At 35.7% G+C, this 22754-nt stretch overlaps 1 protein-coding gene across 17 annotated transcripts in view; it reads right to left on the bottom strand.

The window, feature by feature from the left end:
* The window catches only part of SCMH1 (Scm polycomb group protein homolog 1), a 177539-nt gene that overhangs the window by 95394 nt on the left and 59391 nt on the right, over positions 1-22754 (bottom strand). For 6 of the 17 annotated variants that reach the window (XM_072771672.1, XM_072771673.1, XM_072771686.1 and 3 more), the window contains 2 exons: positions 16114-16184; positions 4498-4732 (listed from right to left, as the gene is read on the bottom strand). In XM_072771672.1, the coding sequence (XP_072627773.1) occupies positions 4498-4732; positions 16114-16184 (306 nt within the window). Of the gene's footprint in view, positions 1-4497; positions 4733-16113; positions 16185-17073; positions 17210-17603; positions 17699-18415; positions 18468-20170; positions 20267-22754 lie in introns of all 17 variants that reach the window. The other 11 variants (XM_072771669.1, XM_072771680.1, XM_072771670.1 and 8 more) reach the window with 5 other exon arrangements.

Below are 22754 nucleotides of genomic sequence, written 5' to 3'. Positions count from 1 at the left end.
GTTCTGGTTAGTCATTGATTTTGGCAGAATTTTCAGTAGTAAAAATGGTTTTATCCTCATCTTTGGTTTTTCATCATATAGAACCTTTTAACAGATGTTGACTGCTATTTCTTAATAATTTGTAATGTCTTATATTTTCCTGGACCAGCAAAAACAGGAGGTTCTATTTTGGCAGGGATCTCGGGTTATGAATTTTCTGTTGACATAATGAAATGCAGTTTCTTTAGTAGATGAGCCTGTTGGGATAGGACAGGAAGACTGGTGTGCCTTTTGACTTTATGATTCTCTTCTGTTTCTGTATAATTCTGAATTACAACCCCTGCTTCCTTTTTCTCCTTTAACATAGATCTACCCTTCCCCAAAGACAGTTATCTTCTCAAGAGTGCTCTCCCTAGTCTCTCACACTTTCAATTTACTCTCTTCCTTTGGATTCCTCAGTAGCCAATGCTCTAATCAAGTAGGTCTTAGCTCTGTTCTCAGTATTTCCCACTCTAAATTGGACTATCTTTTCCTGGAGGTGATTTTGATTGTGTTAGGCCCCCATTGCCCTAAACATAAAACTATTATTCTGGTATGAGTTAGGAACTAGCTCTAATGGTTTCAGACCTTTATATCTGAACAAGTAGACAACATGTAATTGAAATCTGTGGTATTTTTGACTCCCAGTAATATTTAAACATGAATTATGGGTGGGTTGGTTTGGTTTCCTTTTTGATCTGTTTATTTCTAGAGAATTTATCAAAAGATTGTGATTTAAATCATCACCATTATCCTCGGGAGCTTATTAGTTGATCCTTGAATGATGTGGGGGTTAGGGATACTGACCCTCCCTGAAACCCATGCACTAAAAAATCATGTATAACATCTGACTCCCCTAAAACGTAACGACTAAGCTTTAGTAGTTAAAACCTTAATGATAAAAAAACTTAATGATAATGTAAAGATATACTTATCGAAATAAATCTATGTATAAAATGGAACTGTGCAATTCAAACCTATGTTGTTCAAGGGTTAACTGTATTTTTAATAGCCTATCAAGATGTTTCTAAATAGCAATTCATAGAGCAGATTGAGCATTATACAGTGCTATGCAGGAATGAGAAATATTTCCATAGTACTAAGAAGTCATCTTTAAGATATTTCATTAAATAGAAGAAAACAAGGTTAAGACAGTATGTATAGTATGCTGTCATTTGTATTTAAGTGGGAAATATATATGTATATATGTACACACACAGACACACACACAAATATATTTGTATTTTAATAAATGGAGTACAAACTATAAAATTAAAAGAAAGTGGCTGCCTATGGTAGGAGAAAGGAATAAGGTGAAGGGGATTTCTCTGAACATACTTTGTTTTATGGATTTGACTTTAAGAATGATGTGTATAAAAAATGATGTATTCCACATATATATTTATAAAGGAACATTTCTTAAAAGCAATCTCTAATAATTTTTTAAAAATACAAGCAGGGATCCCTGGGTGGCTCAGCGATTTAGTGCCCACCTTCGGCCCAGGGCGTGATCCTGGAGTCCCGGGATCGAGTCCTGCGTTGGGCTCCCTGCACGGAGCCTGCTTCTCTCTCTGCCTGTGTCTCTGCCCCTCTGTCTCTCATGAATAAATAAATAAAATATTTAAAATAAATGAATAAATAAAAAATACAGGGGCTCTTGGGTGGCTCAGTTAGTTGAGTTTTACTCCTGATTTTGGCTCAGATTGTGATCTTAGGGTCGTGGGATTGAGCTTCACATTGGGCTCTATGCTCAGCAGGGAGTCTGCTTGAGGTTTCTCTCCCTCTGTCCCTTCCCCCACTCACATGCTCTCTCTCTCTAAAATAAATAAATAAATCTTAAAACATGCAATAAACGAACCTAAGTTTATATCAAGTTGGTGGCACTGCCACCCAGAGAGAAACCAATCCAAACAACCTTATAATGTATTATTGACTATACTTCACCTGAGGGTAAGAAAAAAGAAATGCAAGTAACTCAAATACTGTCAGTAATGATTACAGTGGTAAATGTTTGTATTATTATTCTGAGACTCTTGTATGTGTACTGTAGGATAAAACAAATGGGTTATTTTGTTAATGACATGGAAAACTAGGGTTTTGTTGTGATATAGAGGAGAGACAGACTTAAGACAGTAAAGACAAAGTAAATAAAAACACCATTTGTCCTGAATTTTGGCAGGAAGTATCAATTATGAACTAATGATTTTATCTTTACTACTACTAATAAGGCAGTTCCTATCTATGACAAAAAGATGTAGAAAGAACGAATTAACCCAGTAGAGGTGAGCACTCTAGCGTTCAGATTATAGTCTCTAAATATCATTTCCCACTAAAAGGAACCCAGGCACTTAAAAGATAACTGACTCCATATTGGGGGTAGATAATATAGAAGATGAGCCTGGAACATTTTGAAATTTTAAAAATCCAAGAGAGCTATCAAGCAATAAAGAGTCAGGAGACCATTTGATGAGGCTCCTATACAGCCAATGATGGGACAAATCAAGAATCAATAAGAATAATTAGTGTAATGTAATAAAACATCAAATATGTATTAATTCTTGGATTTATGATACTAAACAGTAACAAAAAAACTGTCCTAAATATTTTTGAAGGATGGTATTAAGCCAATTCATTATTTTGAAAATTGGTAAATAAAGAAAAGAATCAAGCATTTAAGCTTTCTTCCATGAATGATATCCTCATAATATCCAAATAAATGATGTAAGTTTAATAGACATATTCCATTTAATTTATGTGGATGGGATTATAAGACTAAAATTCCCCATTTTGCAACCATAATGAATTGATTGATCTAAATCAGGGGTCAGCAAATTATAGCCAGAAGGCTGGTAATCTGTTTTTGTAAATACAAGATTTTGTTGGAATACAGCCTTGCTCATTTGTTTATGTATTGTCTATAGCTACAATGACAAAGCTGACTAGTTGCCAACAGAGAAATGTATGGCCAATAGGCCTGAAAGTTTTGCTGTCTAATCCTCTAAGAAAATGTGTCAACCCTTGATCTAGACCACAAGTAGTAATGGCTGCTACATTATAAAATGAAAGATAACAAGACCATATATGTTTCTTATTAGAAATAAACACCACCACCACCTATGAAATATTCTTATGAAAAAATTAAACCTGAACCTGATCCATCCTCTAGATCTAGCTGCCAATTTCTAGGAAAGAGAGAACAGAGAAACATGTCAAATGATACCACAGAGATATAATCAGCAAAATCTAATTGTGAGGGATATGAAAGACAAATTATTTAGGTTCTTTAACATGTAAATTGTGAGAAAAAAATAAGAGAGAAGGAGAACTCATGGATTAAAAGAGACTTAAAGGACATATCAACCAACTACAATATGTGGATCTTATTTGGATCCTGATTCAAAGAAACTTAAGAGAGAGAGAGAAAGAAGGAGAGACAGACAGACAGACAACAGGGAAAATTTAAACACTGAGTAAATATTTGTGGTTATTAAGAAATTATCATTAGTTTATTTACATATGATAATGTCATTATGATTACATTTTAAAAATATTATCTATGAGACAGAGTTACTAAATATTTAATGACAGAATGATATGATGTTTGGGCAATTGGGCAGGAGGGGGCAGGGAGTATGTGCAGGTACAAATAAAATAAGATTGATTATGTACTGATAATTATCAAGGATAAAGAATACATGGGCATTCACTGCGCTACTCTACTTTTATGTTTGGAATTTTTATATTACAAATACATTTTTTTTAATGGGGGATAATATTCAGTAACTACCTGTGGTCTCCTGCAAATGACAGCTGTCTCCTAATGCTCAATTTACTACAACCTTCTGAGGGGAACATAGCCCATAGCTCATCACCCATCTCTCTCTCTCTCTCTCTTCTCTGTTGAGACTCACTCCAACAGTGATTGATAGTAATTGATAAGATGGTCTAAATCACTTCGATATACTGAGGAGAAAAAAAGGTAAAATCTAGTGGGGTTATTAGTTTAAGTAAAATAATACAAAATTAATTCAAAGTGAGAATATGACAAGGACCAAGTGAGAATTTAGGGGAAAGGAAAGAAGGAACCCCAATAACAGTCATCATTTTACTGGGAAATTTTCTCTCACCTCTTGTAATCACTGTAGGATTTGGCAAAAGCTCTGTGGTTTTCTGAGGCAGGTTAAATGGTAAGACCTCCTTCCATTCTGTCTCTGAGGGTAAATAGGAACTGACAAAGAAGGATGGAAGGTGTGGTTTCTAGTTGGAAAAAGGAGAGCTTAAGCGAAGTTTGGATATCATAAGCTAATGTAGAGAAGAATATGTCCAGATTTTACAACTCATTTCATTTTGGGTGGGCCTTTTCTTTTGGCCATATGAGAAAGAAGGAATAGGCGGGGGATCCTAGGCTTTCCCATAATAGGATGTACAATTTTGGAAGATAACTAATTGGCTAAGGAGAGCTTGGGTCTAGTTACTCACCCAGAGGGGGCTGCAGCATACCCCCATTCTTCTCACAGTTCCCAATAGGCTGGATTTCAGCTGAGTCAACCAGCCGCCAGAAGTCATTCTTGTTGTCGCTACCATCAAGGCGAAGGCGGAGGCGGGCACCTGTCAGTCCAACTACTGTGGCAATACATGTGGATGTGGTGTTCCTGGGGTCCTGTGCTTCCAATTTCATGCTGATCTTGAACTCGTTGCTTGGAGGTGTGTAGGACTGAGAAAAACAAGCCATGGGGATTAGGAAGACTAAGAGTAAATGGCATTTTCAGTAAGGATGTTACGAGATGGAACCTGACAATTTATGTTTTGGACTGAAATTGGTTAGAGCTGGCCTGAGTCAACTGCCTTGAACTATTCCCTAATCCTTAGGAAGGGTTTCATGTAAAAGAGAGACTAGAAGGTAAGATGAAGGGGAAAAAAATTACTTTCCAAAGAAGCATCAAATACTGACTCTCACTAGTAAGAAAAGCACAGCAGTGTCTCAAATGGTCCTGATTTAAATGCTTTCTCATCCTATCTTCTCCAGCATCTTAACTCTCCAGGTAGTCATAAAATTTTCTTCTCAGAAATCATCCTATTAAAATCTCATATCCTTAGTGTCTCTTAATGGAGCATTTCAGTGTGTTGGTTTGTATACTCACCACACAGATTATTGGGGGTTAATATTTTTCTTCTTTTGACACTAACTTATAAATCAATTCATATTTTAAAACAATTTTAATTATAATTGACATACCATAAACTATACACTTTGTTAAATCTGGACATATGTATACACCCATGACAGCATATACATCACATACACCCTTGAAGCCATTACCACAATCAAGATAATGAAAATGGACACACTCCCAAGGTTTCTCATGTCCCTTTATAATCCCTGTCTAGCCCTACCCAGACTCCTGTCACTTTCTATCACTGTAGATTGACTGGTTTGCATTTTATAGTCTTAAGAGGAATCATAGAGAATATATTCTTTCTGTGTGTGTCTAGCTTCTTTCACTCAACATAATTATTCTGATATCCATATTGCTGAATATATCAACAATTCATTTTGTGTTTTAAAAGACTTTATTTTTTAGAGGAGTTTTAGGTTCAGAAGAAAACTGACAGAAAGGTGAAGAGATCTCCCATACACACCCTGGCCCTACACATGCATAGTCTCCCCTGTTATCATCCCCCGCCACAGCAGTACATTTGTTACAATGATAATTACCCAAAGTCCCTAGTTTATGTTAGGGTTCTCTCTTGGTGTTGTACATTCTGTAGGTTTGGTCAAATGTATAATGACATTTATTTGTGATTATAGGATCATACAAAATAGTTTAAATGCCTAAAAAAATCCTCTGTGCTCTGCCTATTTATCCCTCACCCACTCAACCACTGGCAAACACTGATCTTTTTAGGGTCTCAATAGTTTTGTCTTTTCCAGAACGTCACATAGGTGGAATTGTACAGCATGCAACTTTTTCAGACTGGCTTCTTTCCCTTAGTAATAGGCAGTTAAGTTTTCTCCATGTCTGTTCATGGATCAATAGCTTATTTCTTTTTAGGGCTGAAGTACATCCCATTGTTTGGCTATACCAGTTTCTTCATTCACCTACTGAAGGGCATCTTCATAGCTTCCAAGTTTTGGCAGTTATGAATAAAAGTGCAATAAACATCTATGCACAGGTTTTTGTGCAGATAAAAATTTTAAAATCCTTTGGGTAAATACCAAGGAATGTGATTGCTAGATTGTATTTAGTAAGAGTATGTTCAGTTTTGTAAGGAATCACTAAACTATCTTACAAAAACGGTTGTGTAATTTTGCACTCCCACCAACAATGAATAAGAGTTCCTTTTGCCCCACATCCTCACCAGCTTTCAGTGATGTTAGTGTTCTGGATTTGGGCCATTCTAATAGGTGTGTAGTGGTATCTCACTACTGTTAATTTGTGTTTGTTTCTCTGAGGATACATGATGTGGAACATCTTTCACATGCTCTTTTGTCATCTGCCTGTCTTCTTTGGTGAGGTATCTATTAAGATCTTTGGCCCATTTTTTAATCAAGTTGTTTTCTTTTTTTGAGACTTTAAGCATTCTTTGTATATTCTGGATAACATTCCTTTATGAGATATGCCTTTTGCAAATATTTTCTACGAGTCTATGGCTCAACTTCTTATTCTCCTGACACTGTCATTCTTAGAGCAGAAGGTTTTAATTCTAATGAAATCCAGCTTATCAATTATTTCTTTCATGGATAGTGCCTTTCTAAAAAGTCATTACCTCACCCAGAGTCATCTTGTTCTTCTCCTATGTTATCTTCTAGGAGTTTTATAGTTTTGAGTTAGACATTTAGTCTCTGGCCTGCTTTGAGTTAATTTTTGTGAAGGGTGTAAGGCTTCTATCTAGATTCCTTTTTTTTTTTTTGCATGTGGCTGTCCAGTTGTTTAAGCACTATTCATTGAAAAAACTATCATAGCTCCAATGTATCGGTTTTGCTTCTTTATCAAAGATCAGTTGTCTTTACTTATATGGAACTATTTCTTGACTCTCTATTCTGTTCCACTGATACATCTGGCTCTTCTTTTGCAAATACCGCACTGTCTTGACTCCTGTTTATTTACAACGAGCCTTTAAGTTGGATAATGTCAGTATTCCAACCTGTTTTCCTTCAATATTATGTTGGTTATTCCAGATATTTTCTCTCTCCACATAAACTTTAGAATCAATTTTCCACAAAATAACTTGCTGTAATTTTGATTAGGCTTGCATCGAATCTATAGGTCACATTGGGAAGAACTGACATCTTGACAATATGGAGTCTTTTTTTTTTTTAAGGTTTTATTTACTTTATTTATGAGAAATAGAGAGAGCGAGCAAGCAAGTGGGAGGAAGTGCAGAGGGAGAGAGAATCTCAAGCAGATGCCACACGAAGCCTGATGTGAGGCTCAATCACTACACCCTGAGATTATGACTTGAGCCAAAATCAAGAGTTGGCCGCTTAACTGACTGAGCTACCCCAGAACCCCAAGTCTTCCTATTCTTGAACATGGACTATCTGTTTTTAGCTCTTTGATTTCAACACCAGAATTTTATAGTTTTCCTCATATAAATCTTGCATATATCCTGTTAGATATATACCTAAATATTTCATTTTTGGAGGTGCTAAATGGAATTGTGTTTTTAATTGCAAATTCCACTTGTTCATTACAGTATAAAGCAAAATGACTGACTTATATATTAACCTTGTATCTTGCAAACTTGCTAGAACTGCTTATTAGTTCTAGGAGGGTTTAATTATGTCATCTGCAAAAGAGTTTTAATTTTTCCTTGCCAAGCTGTATATTTTTTATTTCCTTTTCTTGTGTTTTTGCAGTATCTAAAACTACCACTATGATACTGAAAAGGAGAGGTGAGAGGAGACGTCCTTGTCTTGCTCCTGATCTTAGTGGGAAAGCTTCTAGTTTCTCACCATCAAGTGTAATGTTGGCTATAGGATTTTTGTAAATACTATCACTCCACAAACTATTCTGATTTCATTCATATTGTTGAAGGCATCAATAATTTACTTCTTTTTATTGCTGAGTAGTACATCATGTTGATAAGCATTTGGTGTGTTTCCAGTTTTTGATTATTACAAATCTTCTATGAACACCCATGTGTAAATCTCTTTATGGAAATATATTTTCTTTTCTCTTGGGTAACTATCTAAAAGTGAAACGGGTGGATCATATGGTATGTATTTGTTTAACTCACATACCAGAAAATTAACCTTTTTACAGTGTATAACTTGGTGGTTGTTAGTATATTCAGAGTTGTGCAAACATCACTTCATCTAAATTTAGAACATTTTCATCATCCCTCCAAAGAATTCCTATACCTATTACCATACTCTCCCCATTCTGCCCTTACCCCAGTCCCTAGAAACCATTAATCGTCTGTTTCTATGGATTTGCCTATTCTGAAGATTTAATATTGTATGTGAGTGGTTCCTTTCTTTACTTAGAATAATGTTTTCAGGGTTAATCTATGTTGTAGCATTTATCAGTACTTCATTTTTATTGATGACTAATATTCCATTGTATGGACATACTACATTTTGCTTAACCATTTATCAGTTGATAGATATTTGTTTCCTCTTTTTGGCTATTATGTATAATGTACGTAACATGTACAATATTATATAACATACAATATATGTATAATGATGCCATTTGTGTGTGCTTCATGTGGTCATATGTTTCCCCTTCACTTGTGTATAACTAACAGTGAGAATCCTGGGTCATGTGCTAATTCTATGTTTAAAATTTTGAGGAACTTCTAAACTTTTCTAAAGAGGCTATTGCATTTTACAATCTAACCAGTAATATGAAGGTTCCAATTTCTTCATAGCCTTTTTATTTTTTAAAAATATTTTATTTATTTATTCGTGAGACACAGAGAGAGGCAGAGACATAGGTAGAGGAGCAGCAGGCTCCCCGTGGAGGGACTCTGGGATCACATCCTGAGCCAAGGCAGACTTTCAACCACTAAGCCACCTAGGCATCCCTATTGTCTGCCTTTTTAATTTCAACTACCCTAGTAGACGTGAAGTGGTATCTCACTGCAGTTTTGATTTGTATTTCCCTACAGATTAACGATGTTAAACATCTGTTATGTGCTTATTGGTCACTTGTGTATATTTGGAGAAATATCTATTCAAATTCTTTGCCCATTTAAAAATTAGGTTGTCTTGGGATCCCTGGGTGGCGCAGCGGTTTGGTGCCTGCCTTTGGCCCAGGGCGTGATCCTGGAGACCCGGGATCGAGTCCCACGTTGGGCTCCCGGTGCATGGAGCCTGCTTCTCCATCTGCCTATGTCTCTGCCTCACTCTCTCTCCCTCTCTGTGACTATCATAAATAAATAAAAATTTAAAAAAAAATAAATAAAAATTAGGTTGTCTTAACTACTGAGTTTTAAGAGTTTTTCATATGTTCAAGATACAATCCTTAACAGATATGATTTGCAAATATTTTCCCATTCTGTGGGTCATCTTTTCACTTTCTTGATAGTGTCCCTGGAAGCACAAAAGCTTTTAATTTTTATGAAGTATAAACTATCTTTTGTTGTGTTTTTGGTGCCATATCTAAAAAACCACTGCCTAATCCAAGGTCATGAAGATTTACTCCTACGTTTTCTTCTGAGGGTTCTACAGTTTTAGCTCTTACATTTAGGGCTATCATCTACTTCGAGTTAATTTTTGTATATCATGTGGAGGTAGGGTGCAACTACATTCTTTTGTATGTGCATATCCAGTGGTCCCTGCACCAATTGTTGAAAATACCACTGAACTGTCTTGGCATACTCATCCAAAATCAATTGAACATAAATGCATGAGTTTATTTCTGGACTCTTGAGTCTAATTCATTGATTTATAAGTTTATCTTTATGCTAGTACCACAATGTCTTGAGTATTGCAGCTTCATAGTAAGTTCTGAAATCAGGAAATGTGATTTTGTTCTCCATTTCCAACATTGTTTTGGCTATTTTGGTTCCATTGTGTTTCTTTAAGAATTTTTGGATAACCTCAATTTCTAGAAAGTAGCTACCTGGGATTTTGGTAGGAATTACACCAAATTGATTGATTATTTTGGAGAGCATTGCTGTCAACTGTCTGATTTGCCAATATTTTCCAAGACTATGGCTTATATTTCCCTCTTTTACCAGTGTCTTTTGAAGGGCAGAAGTACTTAATTTTGACAAAGTCAAAGTCAATTTTTTTACTGAATCATGCTTTAGGTAAGGTGCTTTGCATATCTGTCAGCTTATTCATACACACACACACACACACACACACACACGTAATATATTTGGAAGTTTTCCAAATAACTTTTTCATATTAATTTTTATTTAATTTCAATGTAACCGGAGAATACACTTTATATTACATATATGTATGTATATACCTATTGCAAATGCTGCTATTGTAAATGAGAGTTTCTTTTCTATTATGTCTTCTATTGAGTTACTTTTAACTATAGTACTGAGGTATAAACAGTTTTTCAAGTTAAAGATGTATTATTCAATTCCTAATTTTGTGGATTTTTTTTTGGCTCAGTAGTTTGAAGTTTTTTGCAAACTACATTTTAAAGCAATTAAATAATTGTATGTTTTCACCAGTACTTTATGAAAGTTCCATTTACTCCACATCCTTGCCACTATTGGGTATGGTCAGTCCTTTTTATCAGAGGCATTTAAATAAATGTATAGAGATATCTCATTATAATTTTTTAAAAGATTTTCATTTATTTATTCATCAGAGACACATAGAGAGGGGCAGAGACACAGGTAGAGGGAGAAGCAGGCTCCCTTCAGTGAGCCTGATGTGGGACTCTATCTCACAACCCTGGGATCACAACCTGAGCCAAAGGCAGACACTCAACCACTGAGCCACCCAGGTGTGCCTCTCATCATGATTTTACTTTGTAGTTCCCTAATGAAAAAATGTTAACCATCAATTTACGCACTTATTTGCCACCCACATATTTTCCTTGGTAGTTGCTCTAATCTTTCGATCAGAATCCCTTTCTTTCTTTCTTCCCTTCCAACCTCCCTTCCTTTCCTTTTTCTTTCTTTCTTTTATTTTTTTGCCTGGTCACATTCTCAGTACAATATTGAATGAAGTGGCAAGAGCAGACATCCTTGTCTTGTTCATGACATTAAGGGAAAAGCATTTAAATTTTTACCATTAAATATGATATCTTTAAGTTTTACATAGATGCCTTTTAGGGTGTAGTATTTAGGAAATTCTCTTCTATTTCTTATTTGTTGAAAGTTTTTATTAGTAATAGACAGTGGACTTTTTACATCTATTGAGAGGACCAGACTTTTTCTTCATTAGTGTGTTCACATGGTGAAACACTGATTGACTTTCGGTTTTTTTTGTCTGTTTTTTGCTTTTAAAGATTTAATTTATTCATGAGAGACACAGAGAAAGAGAGCCAAAGGCACAGGCAGAGAGAGAAGCAGGCTCCATGTAGGGAGCACAATGTAGGACTCAATCCCAGGACTCCAGGATCATGCCCTGGGCTGAAGGCAGACTCTCAACCATTGAGCCACCCAGACGTCCCACCAATTGACTTTTGAATGTTTAATCAACCTAGCATTCTTGGAATTAAGCTCCACCTGGTCATGGTTAAATTATTACATATCGTTAGAATTAATTTCCTAGAATTTTCTTTAGAATTTTTACATGTATTTTCATATGGGATGTTGCTTTGTAGTTTTCTTTCCGTATCTTTACCTGATTCTGGTATCCGCATAATACCCGCCTCGTAGAATGAGCTGGAATGATGTGTTCCCTTTTCTTAAACTTTTTGGAAGAGTCTGTGTAGAATATGTATTACCTTTTCCTTAAATGTTTGGAACAATTCACCCGTGAAGTCATCTAGGCCTGAAATTTTCTTTGTGGGAAATTTCTTAACTACGAATTCAACTTCTGTAACAGAAATAGTGCTATTCAGTGAACTTTGGTAATTTGTGTTATTCATGAAAATTATCCATTTCAACTAAGTTGTCAAATTTAAAGGTATAAATTTGTTCATAATAATCCTTTATTATCCTTTTAATATTCATAGAATCAATAGTGATGTTACCACTTCCAGTTCTGACATTAGTAATCTGTGTTTTATTACTGATTAATCTAGTTAGAGGTTTATAATTTCTATTGATCTTTGCAAACAATCAGCTTTTGACTTCAATGATTTTCTCTATTATTTTTGTTTCTTCTATCATTGGTTTATGCTCTGATCTTTATTATATCCTTTCCTATGCTTACTTTGCAGTTAACTTGATTTATTTCTCCCCTTCATTATTTAAAATGAAAGCTGAGGTCAGAAAACGAAACTCTTCTTTTTCATATCAGTGTTCGGCACTATAAGGACTGCTTTAGTAGCAATCCACAATTTTGAAATGCTCATTTCCATTTAGTTGAAAATATTTTCTTTCTTTTTTTTCTTAAAGATTTTATTTATTTATTCATGAGAGACACAGAGAGAGAGAGAGGCAGAGACATAGGCAGAGGGAGAAGCAGGCTCCATGCAGGGAGCCCAACGTGGGACTCAATCCCGAGTCTCCAGGATCACACCCTGGGCTGAAGGCAGCGCTAAACCGCTGAGCCACCTGGGCTGCCCTGAAAATATTTTCTAATGCCCATTTTTAATTTTTCCATACCCAAGGAGTATTTAGAAATGTGTTACTTAGTTTCCATATATTCGGAGGTTTTCCAGATAACTTTTTGCATTAATTTTTTTATTTAACTTCAATGTAACCTGAGAATATACTTTATATTACTTACATCCTTTTAAATTTATCAAAACTTACCTTATGGTCCAGAATATGGTCTAACTTGGTTAAACATTGTGTGCACTTGAAAAGAATGTACATTCTGTTGCTGGGGGTGCTCTCTACCTGTCCGTTAGGTCTGGCTGGTTGACAGTGTTGCTGATGCCTACTATTCATTTGTTGATTTCCTACTACTTGTTCTTTAATCATACAGGGGAGTATTAGAACTCTATCTATAAATAAATTTAGATGTATTAATTTCTTCTTATATTTCTATCATTTTTTGCATCATGTAAAAATGTCTGTCCCCTTTTCATGATGAAATCACCTTTTTTATCCCTGGCAGTATTCTCTACTCTGAAATATACTTTGATATTAATACAGTCATTTTAGTTTTATTGTGGCTAATCATTTTCCATCCTTTTACTTTTTAAGTTATTTATGTCCTTATATTTAAAGTATAATTTCTTGCAAGCAATATATAATTGGATCTTTTTTTAAAATTCAATGTGATAATCTCAACCTTTTAAATGGGCATTTAGACCAATTATAATTAATTTGATTACTGATATGGTTGGATTTAAGTCTACCAGCTGCTATTTATTTCCTACTATTTTAGTGATTGCTTTGCTGTTTATAGTTAACATGTTTAACTTATCAGTCTGTCTTCAAATAATATCATACTGTTTCAAGAATCTTAACAGTATGTTTAAGATTTCTCCTCTCTTGGGCATTTATGCTATACATTTTACTTATACATCTATTATCACCTCTACAATAACAATATGATTATTATTGTTTACACAATTATCTTTTGTAGAGATTCAAATAATAAGGAAAAATCTTACATATCTGCCGTTGTAATTACAATTATCAGAGACTTTTACTCCTTTTTATAGATCTGTAATTCCACCTGGTATTGTTTTTGGAAGATCTTTTTACTAAGTATAGAATTCGAGGTTGACAGTTTTTGCTTTTGGTACTTTCAACATGTTATTCAACTTTCTTCTTTGCATCATTTCCAACAAGAAAATATAATGTTCTCATCTTACTTACCCTGTATGTAGTGTCTTTTTTCTCTGGCTGCTTTTAAGATGTTCTCTATTGCTAACTTTTGAGCATTTATGACGTGTTTATGTAGTTTTCTTGTCTTTTATTTGGGGGAGGGGAATCTTAGAGCCTCTTCAATCTGTGGATTTACATTTTCCTCAATTTTGGAAATTTTTTAGCCATTAGATCTTCAGATACTTTTTCTGTCCCTCATCTCCTTTGCTTTAGGCACTCTAATTAGATGGTCTATGAAGTTATTCCATGGAAAGGGAAGTTATCCTTTGGCTCACTGATGTTCTTTTTCATCTTTTTAAGATTCTTCTCTGTGTTTCATTTTGGATAGCTTCTACTGCTATGTCTTCAAGTTTACTGATCTCTTCTTCTGCCATTAATCCCATCCAGAGTATTTTTCATTTTGCACATAGTAGTTCAATATGAGTCTTTTTATATCCATGTCTCTGCTTAGCTTTCAAACACATGGAATTAAAAGAAATGTTTTAATGTTTTTGCTTGCTATTCTAAGATCTATATAGGTTCTGAGTCTGTTTCAACTGTATGATTATTCTGCTTATGACTGATTATGTTTTCCTCTTTACATGCCTGGTGATCTTTGACTGGATGCCAGACATTTTGACTTTTTCCTTGTTGGTTACTGTTCATTTTTGCATTTTGTCTTGTGCTGTGCTCTTAGATGCATTTAAGTTACCTGAAAATAGTTTGATAATTTTGAGTCGTGTTTTTTTTTAAAAAGATTTTATTTATTTATTCATGAGAGACATACAGAGAGAGAGAGAGAGGCAAAGACACAGGCAGAGGGAGAAGCAGGCTCCATGCAGGGAGCCTGATGTGGGACTCGATCCCGGGACTCCAGAATCACGCCCTGGGCCGAAGGTGGCACTAAACCGCTGAGCCACCCAGGGATCCCCTTGAGTCATGCTTTTATAATTTGTTAGGCAGGTCCAGAGAAGTGCTCATTCTAAGGCTAATTATTTCCCATTACTGAGTAAGATCTTCCCAAGTTTCCCACCTGATGCCACATGAATTATGCGATTTTCTAGTCTGGCTGGTAGAATCAGTCAACATTCCCAGCCCTGTGGGAGTATGGGGCTCTATTCCTTCCAGTCCTGTCATTTTTTTTTTTTTTCTGGATTTCGGGTAGTTTCCTCATCTGCATACATGGAACAACATCACTCTGCTGAATACTTAAATAGGGCTCTCTGCAGATCTCTGTGGTTTTCTTTCTGTGCAGCTCTTGGCACCCTGTCCTCCAAATTCTAGCCACCTGGTTTCCCCACTCAGCTCCATTTCTTCAAATTAGAGAGCTACTGGGCTCACGCTGGGCTCCTCTTTAATGGGCCATTGTCTCTAAATTCTCTTAAGACAGCTGGGAAATCATAAGGGGCTCAAGTCATTGTTTTCATCCCTCAGAGATCACTGTGCTTGGCTGCCTAATATTCAGTAACTTGAAAACCACTGTTTAACATATTGTCTTTTATTATTATTATTTCAGGTGGTATTATGATTTTAGTCCCTATTATTTAAAATGAGCAGAAGTCCTAGATTTTTTATTTAGAACACAAAATTCAAAGTGAAATGCTGACAATGCGAGGAAATAAACACTTGGATAATAAAGGAAGGTATAAATATCTTCCTGATGTTTAGCTCTGTTTAGCAGCAGTACACTTCTTTGTTTACCAGCCTTATCATGCTCTGATACAGTCAACATTATCTATGCATTGTGTGGGACACTTAATCCTATGTGGGAAGCTCAGAGTGACCTCTAGTAAGGTCCTAACATACTCTCCAATGGAACTCGTTGCCATTATTCTGTTTTTTTTTTTTTCGTTGCCATTATTCTTATGGAAAGGTAAGACTGGCTGGGGCGTTGTGCAAAGAGAAATGAATACTGCTCCACTTGCAAGAACTGTCAAGGGGCTATAACTCTGTCTCCTATCTGTCTGAGTTAAGAGCTATCATAAAAATTGGGTATTGTTCTTAGTAGTAAAACATATTCTCAAAGGGGTTAAGAAAAGAAAAGGTATTATTTGGGAAGAAGTCGGAGAGACTGCTGCCAAAACTCATGAGTTTTGAGCCTTGAGCTGTATTCTTACCATAGAAGTTTACTCTAGAGCCTTCAGGTGAGAAGTCCAAGGACTCCTACCTCATGTTTTACTTGTCCTAAGGACCAGAACAAATCTACTTGTCTCCCACCTACTAAAGATGTTGAGAATCAATTACCTGCTTGAAGCAATGGACAGGCGCTGGGACTGAACATGTTTCTTTTAGGTATTTGTCCCAGGTAAAATGACCTGTAAAGGAAATAGAAATCTCTATCACAGTCAACTTCCTCAAAAGTCCTTTTGGGCTGTAATCTAGACTAAACATTAGGTGTAAGAAAAAACTTATTTTCCCCTACTGGGCTCAAGAGTAGAAATCTAGGGGTAGAAATCTAGGGGTAGAAATCTAGGTGACCAGAGTGGATCATTTTAGGTCAATGTTTTAACATCATGGTCTGAAGATGACCTTACATGTTCTTCATGTTAGTCCTTAAAGTGATCCAAATGCCAGAGCAAGATATATCAGAATCTCACAGAAATGTCCAGGAAGTTTGTGGACAGCAGAACAGCAGACATAGAGTGTGGGTGAGGAGAATCTTTCTGAACACCTGACTCCTGAACAGATCCCTTAATACCATCAAATGATAGCTTTTAACACCCAATACAGTTGGATCCCATCATCTTAGCTCAGAAAGAATGAAGGAGAGAATAGGGTAAAATGGTTTGATGGCATGAAAAGCCAGAATAAGTGAGATTATACTTGAATCCTTCCTCTCTCTCTCTTACCCATCCCCAATCCACTCCCATTCTTGCCACAGCTGTGCTGCTGAGGTGCAAAATGACAAAGATCTGGTACTTTACAGAAAAGTAGGTCCTTGGTAGCATTTCTGATGAGAGTAACTAAGAATAAGTTAGGGACTCTACAGGATCTTTTAGCCTCTTAAAGTGGCTTTCAGAGCCTCTCAAAATTTGAGGAACACTGCGCTAGAGAAAGTCTTCAAGGTAACACTGCTGGGGTCAGGGAAAACATTTTAACGAACAAGCGGTTAAATATATATATATCTATCTTATAAAATCACAAAAGATGACTAAGTTCTTTATTAAAGGTTAAATCAATTACCAATCTCCCCCTAATACCCACCTAGAGGTGACCCCATGATGGTGCAGGGAAGATCCCAGAGACTCTCACAAACTAAAATACTGTAGCAAACCAGCATTTCTTGATGTTTCCTCTGCAGTGGAGTAGCACAGGGCCACTTTGGACCATGTAAAAAGCACTAGATGTTGGGAATAAAAATGATTCACTGAATGATGAAATCTAAATCACTTCAAAGATGTTGCCAAGACTTTATATACTCTATTGACTTTACAGTTTCTGTTTTAAAACTGGTCCCTTTCCCATCATCCTTAAGCAAGCCAAATAGATTTGGCCAGAAATCACGATCAGTTCTGAACCACTTAATCTACTGGCCAGTGATTAACTATCGTGAATACAGAGTCCATAAGGTAAATGGGATAGATATTTCTTGGAATCAAGATTTAAAGAGCTTATCAGAATGTAATAAAGAGTTTGCTCTTAGCTGAGACATCCCTACACCAAAGAATGAATATATTTCATCACTATTTGCTGTTAGAAAAAGAAAACATTAAAAAGTACTATCCCATTCTTACAAATAAAGGTTGAGTCACATAGAAAGTCTGGGATTTGAGTGAACTGCAACTCCTGCAACTCCAGCATCTATGGCAGCACTGTCCACTAAAACCTCCTGTAATGACAGAAATGTTTTGTGTCTGTGTTGTCCAGCAAGGCAGCCACTAAGCCACGGGTAACTACTGAACACTTGAGATGTGTGAGTGAGAAATTTAAATTTAAATTACTTTGATTTAATTTAAATTCCTACATCTAGTTAACAGCTACTGTATCAGACAGCGCAGGTCTAGAGGTTTGGTCAGTCCTGGGTAATTGCTTGTAGTAGCTTGAGTTCTGACCACAAGCACCCAAGAGACTTTGGTTTTAAAAATTATGGCAGTATCAGGGGTACCAAAATAGTTGAGGTATTAATTATAGTTCTCTATTACACATCAATTTTGGTAATCAGTCCCTTGTTAGGCAAGAAACCTCACATCTTTCTCCATTTAGAGAACACCCTATTACCAACTGAATGAAAATGAATCTGTTTGTTAAAAGCAGTTCACCAACTGTAATTGAACCATACCTAGATTAGTATTTTTCTTAAATTTTGCTGCTTATGCTTCCTAGGGCTTAGTCTCTTAATTTCAGGTAAATTGCAAACAAGTTAATTTTTATTGACTCAATAAGAATGTTTGAGCACCTACTGTAATGCCCATAATGGAGCCAAATGTCATCTCCATATGTCTACTACATCTCCAACTACACACACAAAAATAGGACAGGCAGCAAGGTATAGATCAGGGAGGGGTCAGCAAGCATTCTGTAAAGGACCAGACTGTAAAAATTTTACCCTTTGTGGGCCACACAATCTCTGTCACAAATACTCAGCTGTGCACTGTAGCCTGAAAATGACCACAGATAATATGTACATGAATCAACATGGCTGTGTTCCACTAAAACTTTATTTATAAAAATAGGCAGTGGGCTGGATTTGCCAACCCTTGGCATAGATCATTGATTCCCAAATGTTACTTAGCACCAGAATCTCCTAAATAATTTTTCTCATTTCTTTCAATCAAGTTTTGGGCCCCATCTTCAGAGGTACTCATTCAATGGGCTTTGGGTGTGGTCTGAAAATCTGTATTTTCAAAGGTTCCCTAAGTAATTCTGATTCACATCTGTGTCTAGGAATTACTGGTGTAGTTAAAATAATGTAATATTGAGAGTCAGAAGAAGCTGGATAAAGTGTTGGGTTTTTTTTTTTTTAAGATTTTGTTTATTTATTTGAGAGAGAGAGAGAGAATATAAGGAGGGAGGAGGGGCAGAGGGAGAGGAAAAGCAGACACCCCCACCCCCCACTAAGCAGGGAGCCGAATGAAGGGCTCAATCCCAGGACCCCAGGATCATGACCTGAGCTGAAGGAAGATGCTTAACCGACTACACTCCTAAAGTCTTGTTTCTATAACTATCTTGGATAAATTATTTAATCCTTCCAAGTATCAGTTTGCTCATCATAAGGATAGAGATAGTATCTATCATGCAAAATTGTACACACACTTATTCATTCAATAAATATTTATTAAACTCCATCCAAGTACAAAAGCACTGTGTTAAATGTAAGAGGAATAAGACAGACATGGTTCCTAAATTCATGGAGCTTGCAGTTTAGAAATAAGCAGAGATATTAAATAAATAATAACAAATAATCTGATATAATTATGATAAATTTAAATTAATGAGGTAGTATAGATTGCCTTGAGAATGCAGAACAGGAAAATTTGATCTGTTACTGGGGTCAAGGATTACTGTGATGATTAATATTATTAACTCATGTAAGTATAATGTTTTATAATTTACAAAATGATTTCAATTATTCATTCAACTGATGTTTGAATATTCCTCTATGTGCCAGGTAGTATTCTCAGTGCTGGGATAAGACAAGTGGTCCCTGCCCTCATGGAATTTACATTCTGGTAGATGAGACACAATTAACACATAACCAAATAAATAAGTTAATAAGTGGTAAGTATTTGAAGGAAATAAAATAATGTGATGGACAGAGGCTAGGAACTATCTTAGATGGCGAAGTTATGGACAGATGCTCTAGAAAGGAATCACTGGACCTGAGACTTTACAGATAAGAAAAAAAGTCATCTCGTTTATATTACTGAATAACGCTTATGAAAGTATCTTATAAACTCTAATGCAGGGATCCCTGGGTGGCGCAGCGGTTTGGCGCCTGCCTTTGGCCCAGGGCACGATCCTGGAGACCTGGGATCGAATCCCACATCGGGCTCCCGGTGCATGGAGCCTGCTTCTCCCTCTGCCTGTGTCTCTGCCTCTCTCTCTCTCTGTGACTATCATAAATAAATAAAAAAAATTTTAAAAATGATAAACCTCATTAAAAAAAAGAAATACTTAAACTCTAATGCATATGACTTGATAGTTATACTTATTAGGAAGTGAAATCCCTGCCCTGAAGAGACACACTACATAGAAGTACCTTTAAAAAATTAAAAATCCCCAAAATGTCAAGCACAAGGATCCACCAAGTCGAATGCATAAATACCTTTCTTTAATACTCATTCATTCAACAAATACTTACTGCACACCTACTAAGTGCCAATCCTAGCTCTAGGCACTAGTGATATATAGCAAAGAATAAAATAGCCAAAGTCTCTGTCCACATGGAGCTTACTTTCTAAAGGGGAAGAAAAACAATAAATAAATAAATATGTCAGTTGCTTTAGAGGACAATAGAGAGACACATTTTATGTGGCCCCTGTTTGGCCTTTTTCAAATAAAGAGAAAAGAAAGCAAGGTAAAAGGGAAAGAGTGCTGAGGTTATGTGTGTCCTATGTTAGGCAGATAGTCAAGAAAGGCATTTTGATGGGGTGATATAAAAGTTGAGACCTCAAGCTCCCTCTAGCCTCTGCTTGAATACTTCCAATGATGATAAATTCCTTATTTATTTATTATTCCATAGTACAAATGGATAGACCTTAACCTTTATAGTCGGTCTAAGTCTGCTTTCTTTTAACCTCTACCTACTGGTCCCAGGCATAATATACACAACCTCTCTTTCTAAATATGTCCCAAATCCCTCAAATGCTGCTAATTTGACCTGGTTACATGAGGCACCTCTACTCATGCTGGTTACTATTTGGCCACATTTCTCTACAAGAACTCTACCCTCATTCCACCTTAAGTGTGGAACCTAAATTCCTAAGAGAAATAAAGATAATCATAGTCTTTAGGTCAGAAATTCTTCCCCAAGATTACTGTCTGAAAACTGTTCCACAGTTTATATGTGCCATAATTTATATTAGTTAACAAAAGTATCTGTTATATGCTCTCAATGGTCATATAAGCATTTTCTAATTGTTTTTTAGCATTTTCTAATTTTTGATGAGTATTTTTTGTATATATCTTTTAACATTTTTAAGATTATCACTTTAGGGCAAGTGGGGGGAATGAATGGACGAAGAGCAGACATATTTTATATTTTGATACAATATAATTCCTGCCAATAGTGCATAAGAAAATGTTTCTTTTTTTAAAAGATTTATTTATTTATTTATTTATTTATTTATTTATTTATTTATTTATTATGATAGAGAGAGACAGAGAGAGAGAGAGAGAGAGAGAGAGAGGCAGAGACACAGGAGGACGGAGAAGCAGGCTCCATGCTGGGAGCCCGATGTGGGACTTGATCCCGGGACTCCAGGATTGTGCCTTAGGCCAAATGCAGGCAAACCGCTGAGCCACCCAGGGATCCCCAAGAAAATGTTTCTTATATCCTTGATAAAACTGCTTTAATAAAAAAAAATAAAATAAATAAAACTGCTTTAATAATCTCTATACTTTGGTTAAATCTTACCAGAGAAAAAACAAAATACTATTACACTTTTATTTTCAATTCTTTGATTACTAATAAAGTTGAAGATCTTTTTAGGCTTTTTAGTCCATTTGTATTTTATTTTTATCATTTTTTCACTGAGGTATTCTTTGGTTTTCTCACAGATTCTAAGAGTTCCATGTAGATTAAGGATATTAATCCTTTGCCTGTCATGTATCTTGAAGACATCTGTCTCTATCTGCTAGAATTTACCCTTCAATTTCTCTGTCTTATTCTTTATGACTTCTTGGCTTTTACATCATGCTTTCTTCAATATTTAAGAAACACTAAACCATGTTTTCTTCTAGGATTTCTCAGGTTTCACTTTTTTTTTTTTTACATTTAAATGTCTGATCTATCTCAAATTTATTTTCAGAGATAAGGCAAAGATGCTGCTTTCTTTTCACCTTTATTCAATAAATGTGCTCACCACAATTTATTGAATAAATTACCTTCTCCCCATTGATTGGGGACATTGAAATGTCACCTTGATCACATATTAATTTCTTATATACATTTAGACCTATCTCTGGTCTCTGTTCTGTTCCTCTCATTAGTCTGTTCCAGCACAAGGAGCACTTCGTTTCATGTAATTTCAAAACCAATTTAAATAGAGCAAGTATTTTTTATAAGGCATACCCTAAACCATGTTTTTTTGGCACTTTCAAATGAGTAGTAAGTTATGGCATATCGAGCACTAATAAGACCTAGACATTTTTAAATGCCCAAAGCTTAAGTTTATGAATACACAGTGGTTCATTCTCAAAACAGTGTCCATAGGCCTTTGAGATTAGTAACTTGATAATTTTTAATCCATCATCTAAAGATAAAACACCATGCCAAAAAGAAATGTCTGACTCTCCCTGTTTCCCAGAACAAATCCCAACATTTCCTAGCTTCTGTAACATCCTGTTCATACCTTTATTTTCATACTTTTCACATCATCCATTTATTTAAGCTCTTTACAGATAGCAGCTATCTTTATTATTATTATTTTTAATCTTCATTGTTTAACACAGTGCCTGAAACTTACCACTGGCTCCATAAAAGTTTAGTGAATGAAAAGTGAGTGAAAAGTAGAAGCAAGCATGCAACAGTGCTACTCTTTTCTGGACTAGTGAAATCACACCTGGGATATCAAATTTAGTTCTAAGAACTAACAAACCAAAGCCTAAATGAAGCCACACAAAATCACATCACCTGAGGAACAGCTGAAGGATCAATGAACATTCAGCTTGAAGAGGCAAGCAAAGTCTTGGAGCCATTTTTTCATCTAACCATCCATTCATCT

Source organism: Canis lupus, chromosome 13, assembly GCF_048164855.1.
Source record: "Canis lupus baileyi chromosome 13, mCanLup2.hap1, whole genome shotgun sequence".
In the NCBI taxonomy this organism is placed as follows: Eukaryota; Metazoa; Chordata; class Mammalia; order Carnivora; family Canidae; genus Canis; species Canis lupus.
The sequence above is the reverse complement of the archived record's forward strand: the minus strand, read 5'-3'. Positions and strand labels throughout refer to the sequence as shown.